This window comes from Ranitomeya imitator, chromosome 2 (genome assembly GCF_032444005.1).
Source record: "Ranitomeya imitator isolate aRanImi1 chromosome 2, aRanImi1.pri, whole genome shotgun sequence".
NCBI classification, from domain to species: domain Eukaryota; kingdom Metazoa; phylum Chordata; class Amphibia; order Anura; family Dendrobatidae; genus Ranitomeya; species Ranitomeya imitator.
Window position 1 is genome coordinate 299,685,742 of NC_091283.1, and position 13,003 is coordinate 299,698,744.

At 44.5% G+C, this 13,003-nt stretch overlaps 1 protein-coding gene across 2 annotated transcripts in view; it reads right to left on the minus strand.

The window, feature by feature from the left end:
• LOC138663341 (oocyte zinc finger protein XlCOF22-like) overlaps nucleotides 1-13,003 on the minus strand; it is a 75,190-nt gene that overhangs the window by 41,559 nt on the left and 20,628 nt on the right. The window contains exons 2-5 of one of the 2 annotated variants that reach the window (XM_069749517.1): nucleotides 843-992; nucleotides 534-713; nucleotides 327-450; nucleotides 146-243 (exon numbers count right to left, since the gene is read on the minus strand). In XM_069749517.1, the coding sequence (XP_069605618.1) occupies nucleotides 146-243; nucleotides 327-450; nucleotides 534-713; nucleotides 843-992 (552 nt within the window). The remainder of the gene's footprint in view (nucleotides 1-145; nucleotides 244-326; nucleotides 451-533; nucleotides 714-842; nucleotides 993-13,003) is intronic. The other variant, XM_069749518.1, reaches the window with a different exon arrangement.

Below are 13,003 nucleotides of genomic sequence, written 5' to 3' on the forward strand. Positions count from 1 at the left end.
GCTCTAATCCTGCCATCTCCACCGATCTCATTACACAAGTATAAAACATATACAGTAATACTGGTGGATAAAACAAGACTGAGCACAAGATCTTCACAGCCGTCTACACATCATAGGGGAGATCTCATTACTCCTCTCCATCTACCTGATGATCCTGAGGAACATTGGGATCTTCCTGTTTACAGTCCTGTGGAAGAAGAGGACGGGGACATCTCTCTGGTGTTCTCCTCTTGCTAGATAGATCTGGAGGAAACACATACAGGGACTGAATTCATTCTTTACATACAGATAATTATAGGCCGTGTGTATTTAGTACTGTCTATTACCTGGTGATGTGAGGGGCTGGGGAATGTCCATTATGACGTCCTTGTACAGATCTTTGTTTCCTTCTAAATACTCCCACTCCTCCATGGAGAAATAAACTGCGACATCCTGACACCTTATAGGAACCTGACACATACAATGATACCGTCATCCCCCCGATCCCTTCATAGTGTTACTGTATAATGTCCCAGCATTCCCAGCAGTGTCACCTCTCCAGTCAGCAGCTCAATCATCTTGTAGAGGAGTTCTAGGATCTTCTGGTCATTGATGTCCTCATGTATCAGGGGGTGGGGTGGAGGCCCCGTGATTGGGCTCTGCGGTCTTCCCCATCCCTCAGACACAGGGTTCTGACAGCGATCACTAGAGGTCTTCTTCACTACTGTGTAATCCTGGTTATGGAGAGATACATTAATAAATCTCACTACAGACATTTCCAGAGTCCTCACCTCCCCAGTTCTGTCCATCTGTTATTCCCATAGATAAGAATGATGTAATGTGACGTCATCAGAATCTCTCACCTCTCCAGTAAGACAGAAGAGGATCTCTAGGGTGAGGTGTAATATCCTCTCCACCATCTTGTCTCTGGCCATATCTATCATTGATGGGTAAATCAGGAAAATTCTCTTATATAGAAGATCTTCACTGAGAAGATCCGATATTGTAGAGACCTGAATGAGAAGATGAGCCGATGTAACATCGTAAAAATCCTGTGTAATAATACAATTGCTGGAGATAATAAGGGAAACATATGAGCAGATTTATTATTTTACAGTATTTAGTTTTCTTCTTTTCATCTACTAATAAAACTTATATATTTAGGCCACAGACAACAAGCAGTTTCTCCCTCGGAGTCGGCAGCTGAATACGTTCCTCATAGACTCATCTTCCATAACGCTAATTCTCGTCTCATTTACCGACACTGGAATCGGCATTAGCAATACTGCAGGAGATATCCATTACACGTGACAGGAGAAATAACTACTTCATGATGAGGACGACATCTCCATCTTCTACTACGGCTCTAGGAACATATTTGTCCAGAGTCGGTCACTGACTCCATCACCACCGGCCGTCTATATGAAGGTTTCCCGTCTTCCCCGCACTGTAATCTTCTATCACGTTAGATCTCAGGCCTGATTCACACACAGAAGTTTGAGGCTTTTATAAAAGTTTTTTTTGCTTGCACAAACACCGCGGACAGAAGTTATCTTATCCCAAAGTCTCCATGTACAATGTTTTATGGGGTTTATTTCTGGCCTAAAGGTACCTTCACATTTAGCGACGCTGCAGCGATCTAGACAACGATCCCGATCGCTGCAGCGTCGCTGTTTGGTCGCTGGAGAGCTGTCACACAGCTGTCACACAGCTCTCCAGCGACCAACTATGCGAAGTCCCCTGGTAACCAGTGTAAACATCGGGTTACTAAGCGCAGGGCCGCGCTTAGTAACCCGATGTTTACCCTGGTTACCAGCGTAAACGTAAAAAAAAAAAAAAACACTACATACTTACATTCCGGTGTCTGTCCCCCGGCACTGTGCTTTCCTGCACTGTGTGAGCGCCGGCTAGCCGTAAAGCAAAGCGGTGACATCACCGCTGTGCTTTACGGCTTGCCGGCGCTGAAAGTGCAGAGAAGCACAGCGCCGGGGGACAGACACCGGAATGTAAGTATGTAGTGTTTGTTTTTTTACGTTTACGCTGGTAACCAGGGTAAACATCGGGTTACTAAGCGCGGCCCTGCGCTTAGTAACCCGATGTTTACCCTGGTTACCAGTGAAGACATCGCTGAATCGGCATCACACACGCCGATTCAGCGATGTCTGCGGGAGATCCAGCGACGAAATAAAGTTCTGGCCTTCTAGCTCCGACCAGCGATCTCCCAGCAGGATCCAGATCGCTGCTGCGTGTCAAACACAACGATATCGCTAGCCAGGACGCTGCAACGTCACGGATCGCTAGCGATATCGTTGTGAAGTTGTTTAGTGTGAAGGTACCTTTAGGCTTTCCTATACTACAAGAAAAACACCAGGAAAAAAAAAAAAACAGGTGTTAAAATATTTCTAAAAAATATTGTCTCCAACAATTCTTGTAAAAAGAAAAAAACATGGAAAAAGCAGAAGACACATTTTATTTTTTTCACACAATAAACAATTGTTTAAAAAAAATTAACTCTTTTGGGCCCCAGAACATAGATGTACACCGCAGGGATGGAACAGGGGCGGCTGCAACAAAAACTCTGGCAGTTTAACCACTTGCAAACATGGCATCGAAGAAGGTGTGACAGAGGTCAGCTGAGTGCCCTCTGCCCCCAAGTACTCGATAGTATGTTACGGCCTAGTTACTACGATACTTATATGCCTAATAAGGGTGTCTGTGATTAAGAGACTTGGCACTCAACTTTTGAAGATACGAGGTAATTTTAATGCAGTCAAAACTGTAGTACAGTATCCTGACGTTTTGGTCAAACAGTGACCTTCAGTGTACTAACAATGGCAAGAAATAATGCAAACAAAATATATAATGAAATCAAACATCTATATACAGCTCTGGCGAAAATTAAGAGACCATTGCAAAATTTTAAGTTTGTCTGATTTTTCTATTTGTTGGTATATTTTTGAGTAAAATGTAAAAAAAAAATTTATTCTATAAGCTACTGACAACATGTCTCCGAAGTTCCATGCAATACATTTTGTATTTATTTTCAGAAAATGAGAAATAGTCAAAATAACAAAAAAATGCATTGCTTGCAGACCTCAAATAATGCTAAGAAAACAAGTTCATAATCATTTAGAAACAACCATACTAATGTTTTAACTCAAAAAGAGTTCAGAAATCAATATTTTGTGGAATAACCATGATTTTTAATCACAGCTTTCATGCGCCTTGTCATGCTTTCCATCAGTCTTTCACACTGCTTCTGGGTGACCTTATGCCACTCCTGGTACAAAAATTTAAGCAGTTCTTTGTTTGATGGCTTGCGACTATCCATCTTCCTCTTGATTACATTCCAGAGGTTTTCAATAGGGTTCAGGTCTGGAGATTGGGCTAGCCATGACAGGGATTTGAACAACTCCTTTGTGACCATAAGAAGGATGACAAGTATCTGGCTAAGAATAAGGATGAGGCAATGGGAAGGCACCTGGAGTTGATGGGTTACCAGCCGAAATCTATAAAAGCTTGGGGGAAGTGTTGATTCCCAGATTAAAGTTAGTACTGGAGGAGGCTGGATGCCAAGGGTATCTCCCAGCATCTATGAGGGAGGCTATTATAGTGGTTATTCCGAAGGAGGACAAGGATCTGGGGAAACCTGAGTCATATCGCCCAATCTCTCTGTTAACCATCGATGTCAAGCTCTTGGCCAGGGTGTTAGCTTCCCGTCTGTCCAGTGTCATTACTAACCTTGTACATCCGGATCAGTCCGGCTTTATGCCTGACAGGTCTGCAGCGGTTAATCTGCGGAAGCTGTATATGAATCTGCAGCTGAAGTCTGACAACTGTGGCCGAGGGGTCATTGCATCCTTGGATGCCCATAAGGTGTTTGACAGTGTGGAGTGGGGATATCTCTGGCGGGTGTTGAAGTGTATGGGTATTGGACCGCAATTTGTGTCGTGGATTCAACTGCTATATTCATTACCAACAGCTAGAATCAGAGTGAATGGGGAACTTTCTCAGCCTATAAAGTTGGCCAGAGGTACGAGGCAGGGATGCCCACTGTCGCCCCTTCTGTTTGCCCTGGCGGTGGAGCCACTGGCCGCCAAGATCCGACAGTCGGATGAGGTCCCTGGGTTCAGATATGGGAGTGTTGAGGAGAAGATTGCGTTATATGCAGACGACATCTTACTGTTCCTGGCGGACCCGGACGACGCCCTGAAAGGGGCCATCGAGATCATTGAAAAATTTGGAGCCTTGTCGGGACTGAGGATAAATTGGGATAAATCGGTCCTCTTTGAGGTGGATGGGGTGGAGGAGAGTGGAAATGAGCCATTGGGAGAGGGGCGGCTTAAGGTGGCATCCCTTTTTAAATACCTGGGAATATGGATCTCGATGCCAGTTACAGAGTTTTTGTATAGGAATTTGACTCCTCTCATGGGCGTCCTTAAGGCAAAAGTAGATGCGTGGAATAAATTGGTGGGTAGGGTTAATCTTATTAAAATGGTTCTGATGCCCAAAATACTCTACGTCCTACATAACGCGCCAGTTTGGATTCCACGTGGGAAGTTCCGGCAGATTAATGCTCTTTTTAGAAGCCTGATATGGGGGAGGCAGTACCCACGTATTGGCCTGGAGACGCTTCAGCGACCCAAGGAAGATGGAGGGTTGGCTTTACCCAACCCTGAGTTATATTTTCTTGCAGCCCAGAGTCAGCATTTGAAGGGCTGGGCGCGGGAGGCGTCCTCCAGTGCGGTACAACACTTGATGGAGGGGGTGACAAACCGACGACCGGTGGTGCAGTGTCTGGAGGATGGCTCCTTGGGCGTATTGGGGAAATTGTATCCAACTATGTTTTTGATACATAAATTATGGACCAGACTGCGACAGATTCGGGGGGTCACGGGACTGACTAAATTTACACCGATATGGCTTAATAATAATTTGGTTGAGCTTGCGGCTCTTGGAGTGCTGACAGAGTGGCAGGCCAAAGGAATCCATTTGGTTGCTCAGATAATTCAACAACGAGTGTTTAAGTCCTTTTCGCAGCTGCAGGGGGAGTTTGGATTGAGACCGACTGGGGAGTATCAATATGCCCAGATGAAGCACGCTTTTAAAGCTCAAAACAGGGGCGATGGTATTGAGATCCAAGAGGACATAGTTCTGGAATACGTGTGTGGGGAAGGGTCCACAAGGGGAGTCATTTCCACCCTTTATAAGGACCTACTGCATGCATATTTGCTGGATTTCCCTCTAAAAGCGAGAGCTAAATGGGAAAGAGATTTAGGCCCAATGGAGAATGAAACCTGGGAGTCGGTGTTGGAGTGGGTTCCACGAGTGTCACTAAGTGAGCCGTATAGACTATCGCAGCTGTACATCTTGCACAGAGTCTATAAATCACCGGAAGTGTTGCACAGAGCGGGGTTGCGTGCTGACTCTGAATGCCCGAGATGTAGGACTGAGAATGCAGGAATATACCACATGATGTGGACATGTCCAAGACTGGCTGCTTTTTGGCTGGTGGTACTGAGCCGTGTGGAAGGGGCGTATAAATGCAGAGTGCCGAGAGATCCGATGGTGTGCCTACTGGGATATGTGGAGGAAATTAGAGTGGATAACACCTGGAAGATAGCAATAGCTAGGCTATTATATATGGCTAGGAAGATGATAGCAAGGAACTGGATCAAGGAGGAGCCGCCTACAAGGGGTGAGTTCCTGAAATATGTTAAACATGGTCTCAATCTGGAAAAGGGGGTCTACAAAAGACGTGGGAAAACAGAAATGTTTGACAAAATGTGGTCTCCGTGGCTCGAGCTGGGATGAGTGGGAATGGGAAATGGGCGAATGAAGACCTGTGAAGGGGGGAGATTGCTAGAGGAATAAGCGGTCATAAGTGAGTCAAGCGGCTCAAAGAGCCATCAATACTGGTAACAAAAGTATAATTGGGAAGGAGCTGTCATGGGAGGGGGAGGTTTGGGGTTTGTTGGGATTGTTGGGGGTTTGGAAAATGAAGAAACTTTGTAATATATTGGAAAATGCATAAAATGTAATGTTCATGTTTATTTTCAATAAAAATCTATTTAAATTAAAAAAAAAGAATAAGGATGAGGCGTCTATCCCAATTATCATTCAATATAATTCAAATACCAAATCATTAAGAAAAATTGTAAAAAAGCACTGGGCACTCTTGAAAGACAACAAAGTGATTGGTGATAAAGTACCCAATCATCCGAGCTTTGAGTTCAAAAAAGCACGCAATCTGGGCACCATTATTGCCTCTACTGTACAGAATCCGGTTCCATCTGACAACTATGTGGGACCCTTTACACAATTAATAAAAGGTTTTTTCCCATGTTATAAATGTCAAATGTGTAAACTATTACATCTGACAAAACAAAAATCCGTAATATCCCGAAATGGTACACAACTACAAATTACAGATTTCATTACAAGCACTACACAGGGAGTGATTTATGTTATTGAATGTCCCTGTAGGAAGAGGTATGTAGGGCGACCAAACGTCCCCTGTGTAGGAGAATTAACGAGCACCTACGCAACATAAGAAAAAAAGATGACGAACACCCCTTATCCAAGCATTTTTCAATCCATCATGGAGGGTCTCTACAGGGAGTAAAGGTAACTGGAATGAAAATGGTTAAAAGAGATTGGCGCAATTGCGATTACGTTAAACAGATGTCCAGGGAGGAAACCCGCTATATTTTTGAGCTGGACACCCTTAAACCCAAAGGATTAAATAATGAAGTCGAACTGTTTGCATTTGACTGACATTCATAAGTGGAGCCATGGGTATATAAAGCCCTTTAACACAGGGGGGAGCCAACCCTGATGAAGGAATCCGATGTATTCCGAAACGCGTTGGTTTTTTGGCTCAAACAGTGTTCCGCACCACTCACAGGGGCACCACGTGACCTTCGAGTCACGTGACCCGAGCGCTACGCAGGTCCTGCCAGCTGCAGCGAAACCAAGCATCACGCTACGTTCTCCTCACTTCCTACCGCTCGAGCGCCTGTCACCGGCCGGGACAGTGCGCTAAGGACGCTTATACCAGCCTTCTGCCCAGGAAGCGAACATAAGTATATAAAAACCTTCTCTTCATCTTCAGCAAGATTGTTTTCATATTTTTTATATTTTATGGCTCAAGCTACACCTGTGCCTGGACACAGGCACTGAACTCTTACCTTGTAGTCTGCATGTTTAGCCATCACATTCCTGCACTGTACGTGTCCTTATACACATATACATATACATTTTTAATAGGGGAACGCGCTCTCTAGTTTTCAATATTTACCTGTTCCCCACAGCATTTGTTTTCTTCCCCTTGTGTCATGTCCATCTATATATAGCAATACAGCAGTATACTTTCCAGTCAGTTTTATTTATCTGTAATTTTAAGACCCCCTTTATTAACTCTCTTTAGACTCCAGCTTGTATCGACATATCTCTATTTGTACCTATTTAGCACCAAAATTTCATAAAAGCTGTCCCCATAAAGCCGATTCCTGTCTCACAGGTAACCACATTATATTGGTGTTCAATCTATGCATTCTATATAGCGCAAGTACAATATAGTTTTTTTCCTGTTGTAGTATCTACATCTCCCTAGGTGGTTTAGGGCCTTACTTGCAGCTGATTTTGTGCATCTACATTAGCACCACTACATATTAAATATACAACTAATGCCACTCTAAATGACTCCTTCTTTACAATTTCTAACTAAATGGTATTACACTCAGGGGTGGAGCATACTATATACAGGAGGAGATGAGACACAGAGGTATATACTATATACAGGAGCAGATGACACACAGGTATATACTATATACAGGAGCATATGACACATAGGTACTATATACTATATACAGGAGGAGATGACATACAGGTATATACTATATACAGGAGGAGATGACATACAGGTATGTACTATATAGAGGGGAGATGACACACCGGTATATACTATATACAGGGAAGATGAAATACAGGTGTATACTATATACAGGAGGAGGTGACACAGGTATATACTATATACAGGAGGAGATGTGTTATGATCTGGTGGCCTAGGAGCAGCATGAGACGGACTCTGGAGAAGGTGGTCCCTGTACTGACCCTGAACCTAGCAATGCAACTAGAAGTAGCCGTGGGGGGTACCTAAAACTCCCTAGACCACTCGGCACAGCCTAAGATCTAACTTCCCCTAAAGACAGAAACAGGAAACCTATCTTGCCTCAGAGAAAATCCCCAAAGGATAGATAGCCCCCCACAAATATTGACTGTGAGAGGAGAGGGAAATAACACACGCAGATATGAAATCAGATTTTAGCATAGGAGGCCATACCATTTCTAAAAAGAAAGAATAGAACAGAGTACTATGCGGTCAGTATAAAAACACTAGAAAATATCCACCACAGAAAATACGAATCACCACATCTGACTAAAGACCTTTGGGGGTATATCTGCATCTCCAGAGACACAGCTTGGCTGCAAAAAAATCCTTCACAGACAAAGCTGGACAAGACAAAAACATGAATATGCACAGAACTATAAGGTCCACAGCAAGTGGACAGCAAAAACAAAGCCAGGACTTATCTTTGTAGAAAAGCACAGCAAACTGGAGAGACCAGCAGGGAAGTGAATCCTCCAAAAACAATGGACAACTGGCAGGGACTAAAGAGTCCTGCAAAGCTATATACCCCAGTCAGTTTTGCAATTGGTAGATACACCTGTCCAATCCTGCAGTCCAGGCACAACTGCATTACCCTCTACAACCACCGGAGGGAGCCCAAAAGCTGAATTCACAACAGTACCCCCCCTTGAGGAGGGGTCACCGAACCCTCACCAGAGCCCCCAGGCCGATCAGGATGAGCCCGATGAAAGGTACGAACCAAATCAGCGGCATGGACATCAGAGGCAGAAACCCAAGAATTATCCTCCTGGCCATAACCCTTCCATTTGACAAGGTACTGAAGCTTCCGCCTCGAAAAACGAGAATCCAAAATCTTCTCAACAACATATTCCAACTCCCCATCGACCAACACAGGGGCCGGAGGATCAACAGAGGGAACAACGGGCTCCACATATTTCCACAACAAAGATCTATGGAAGACATTATGAATAGCAAAAGAGGCCGGAAGCGCCAGGCGAAAGGACACCGGATTAATAATCTCAGAAATCCTATAAGGACCAATAAATCGAGGCTTAAACTTAGGGGAAGAAACCTTCATAGGAACATGACGGGAAGATAACCAAACCAGATCCCCAACCCGAAGCCGGGAACCAACACACCGACGACGGTTAGCAAAACGTTGAGCCTCCTCCTGAGACAGCACCAAATTGTCCACCACATGAGCCCAAATCTGCTGCAACCTGTCGACCACAGAATCCACACCAGGAAGGTCAGAAGGCTCAACCTGCCCAGAAGAAAAGCGAGAATGAAAACCAAAATTACAAAAAAAAGGTGAAACCAAAGTAGCCGAACTAGCCCGATTATTAAGGGCAAACTCGGCCAATGGCAAAAAAAGCCACCCAATCATCCTGATCAGCAGAAACAAAGCATCTCAAATAGGTCTCCAAGGTCTGATTAGTTCGCTCAGTCTGGCCATTTGTCTGAGGATGAAATGCAGAAGAAAAAGACAAATCAATGCCCAGCCTGGCACAAAAGGCCTGCCAAAACCTAGAAACAAACTGGGAACCTCTGTCGGACACAATATTCTCCGGAATACCATGCAAACATGCTGAAAAAACAACGGAACCAAATCAGAAGAAGAAGGCAATTTAGGCAAAGGCACCAAATGAACCATCTTAGAAAATCGGTCACAGACAACCCAGATAACCGACATTCTTTGGGAAACAGGAAGATCGGAAATAAAATCCATAGAAATATGTGTCCAGGGCCTCTCGGGGACCGGTAATGGCAAAAGCAACCCACTAGCGCGGGAACATCAAGGCTTAGCCCGCGCACAAATCCCACAGGACTGCACAAAAGAACGCACATCCCGCGACAAAGATGGCCACCAAAAGGACCTACTAACCAAATCTCTGGTACCAAAAATCCCAGGATGGCCAGCCAACACTGAACAATGAACCTCAGAAATCACTTTACTAGTCCATCTATCAGGAACAAACAGTTTCCCTACAGGACAGCGGTCAGGTTTATTAGCCTGAAATTCCTGAAGAACCCGTTGCAAATCAGGGGAGATGGCAGAAAGAATCACCCCTTCCTTCAAAATGCCTACCGGCTCAAGAACCCCAGGGGAATCAGGAAAAAAAACTCCTAGAGAGGGCATCCGCCTTAACATTCTTAGTACCAGGAATGTACGAGACCACAAAATCAAAACGGGAGAAAAACAGGGACCATCGATCCTGTCTAGGATTCAGCCGTCGAGGTAAATCAGATTCTTATGATCGGTCAGGACCACAATACGGTGCTTGGCCCCCTCAAGCCAATGTCGCCACTCCTCAAATGCCCACTTCATAGCCAACAACTCCCGATTGCCAACATCATAATTGCGTTCCGCAGGCGAAAACTTCCGAGAAAAGAAGGCACACGGTTTCATCAAGGAACCATCAGAATTCCTCTGAGACAAAACGGCCCCTGCCCCAATCTCAGACGCGTCAACCTCAACCTGAAATGGAAGAGAAACATCTGGCTGACGCAACACAGGGGCAGAAGTAAATCGGCGTTTAAGCTCCTGAAAGGCAGAAACAGCCGCGGAGGACCAATTCGTCAAATCAGCACCTTTTTTGGTCAAATCGGTCAGAGGTTTAACCACACTGGAGAAGTTGGCAATGAAACGACGATAAAAATTAGCAAAGCCCAAGAATTTCTGAAGGCTCTTCACAGATGTGGGCTGAATCCAATCATGAATGGCCTGAACCTTAACCGGATCCATTTCTATAGATGAGGGAGAAAAAATGAAACCCAAAAAAGAAACCTTCTGCACTCCAAAGAGGCACTTTGACCCCTTTACAAATAAAGCATTATTACGGAGGATCTGAAATACCATCCTGACCTGTTTCACATGAGACTCCCAATCATTGGAAAAAATCAAAATATCATCCAAATATACAACCATGAATTTATCAAGATAACTCCGAAAGATATCATGCATGAAGGACTGGAACACAGATGGGGCATTAGAGAGTCCGAATGGCATCACAAGGTATTCAAAATGGCCTTCGGGCGTATTAAATGCAGTTTTCCATTCGTCACCCTGCTTAATACGAATAAGATTATATGCCCCTCGAAGGTCAATCTTCGTAAACTAGCTAGCCCCCTTAATCCTAGCAAACAAATCAGTAAGCAAAGGCAAGGGGTATTGAAATTTGACCGTGATCTTATTCAAGAGGCGATAATCAATACAGGGTCTCAAGGAGCCATCCTTCTTGGCAACAAAAAAGAACCCCGCTCCCAACGGTGAAGAAGATGGCCGAATATGCCCTTTCTCCAAAGACTCCTTAATATAGCTCCGCATGGCGGTATGTTCAGGCACAGACAGGTTGAAAAGTCGGCCCTTAGGGAACTTACAACCTGGAATCAAGTCAATAGCACAATCACAGTCCCTATGCGGTGGAAGGGAACTGGATTTGGGCTCATCGAATACATCCTGGAAGTCTGACAAAAACTCAGGAATTTCAGAAGAGGGGGAAGAGTAAATTGACATCAAAGGAACCTGATCATGAACCCCCTGACAACCCCAACTAGTCACAGACATGGATTTCCAATCTAACACCGGATTATGTAGCTGCACCATGGAAAACCCAGCACAATATTATCATGCAAATTATGCAACACCAGAAAACGACAATCTTCCTGATGGGCTGACGCCATGCGCATGGTCAGCTGTGTCCAAAACTGAGGTTTATTTTTAGCCAACGGTGTAGCATCAATGCCCCTCAAAGGAATAGGGTTCTGCAAAGGCTGCAAGGGAAAACCACAACGTCTGGCAAATTCTAAGTCCATTAAGTTCAGAGCGGCGCCTGAATCCACAAATGCCATGACAGAAAATGATGATAATGAGCAGATCAAGGTCACAGATAACAGAAATTTAGGTTGTACAGTACTGATGGTAACAGAACTAGCGGTTCTCTTTGTACGCTTAGGGCAATCAGAAATAACATGAGCAGAATCGCCGCAGTAAAAACACAACCTATTCTGACGCCTGAATGTTTGACGTTCAGCTCTAGACAAAATCCTATCACACTGTATAGGCTCAGGGCTCCGCTCAGAGGACAACGCCACAGTGTGCACAACTCTGCGCTCGCGCAAGCGCCGATCAATCTGAATGGCCAGAGACATAGAATCACTCAGACCAGCAGGCGTGGGGAACCCCACCATAACATCTTTAACGGATTCAGAAAGACCCTTTCTGAAAATTGCCGCCAAGGCATCCTCATTCCATTTAGTCAGTACAGACCATTTTCTAAATTTCTGGCAATACGATTCTGCCGCTTCTTGACCTTGACACAGGGCCAACAAGATTTTCTCAGCCTGATCCACAGAATTAGGCTCATCATACAACAACCCCAATAACTGAAAGAACGAATCAACATTAAGCAAAGCAGGATTGCCAGTTTCCAGGGAAAATGCCCAATCCTGTGGGTCACCACGCAGCAGAGATATGATGATTTTAACCTGCTGAATAGGATCACCAGAAGACCGGGGTCTTAATGCAAAAAACAGTTTACAGTTATTTTTGAAACTCAAAAATTTGGATCTGTCACCAAAGAATAAATCAGGAGTGGGAATCTTAGATTCTAAGGCAGGAGTCTGAACAATAAAATCTGAAATACCCTGTACCCTAGCAGCAAGCTGATCCACCCGAGAAACTAACTCCTGAACATTCATGTTAATACTAGATTCCGTAGCCACCCAGAGATAAAGAGGGAGGATAATACCAAACAGGCTAAGGAAAAAAAAAATGGCTCAAAAGCTTCCCTCCCTTCTTCTGAGATGCAATTAACTCATTGTTGGCCAGTTGTACTGTTATGATCTGGTGGCCTAGGAGCAGCATGAGAC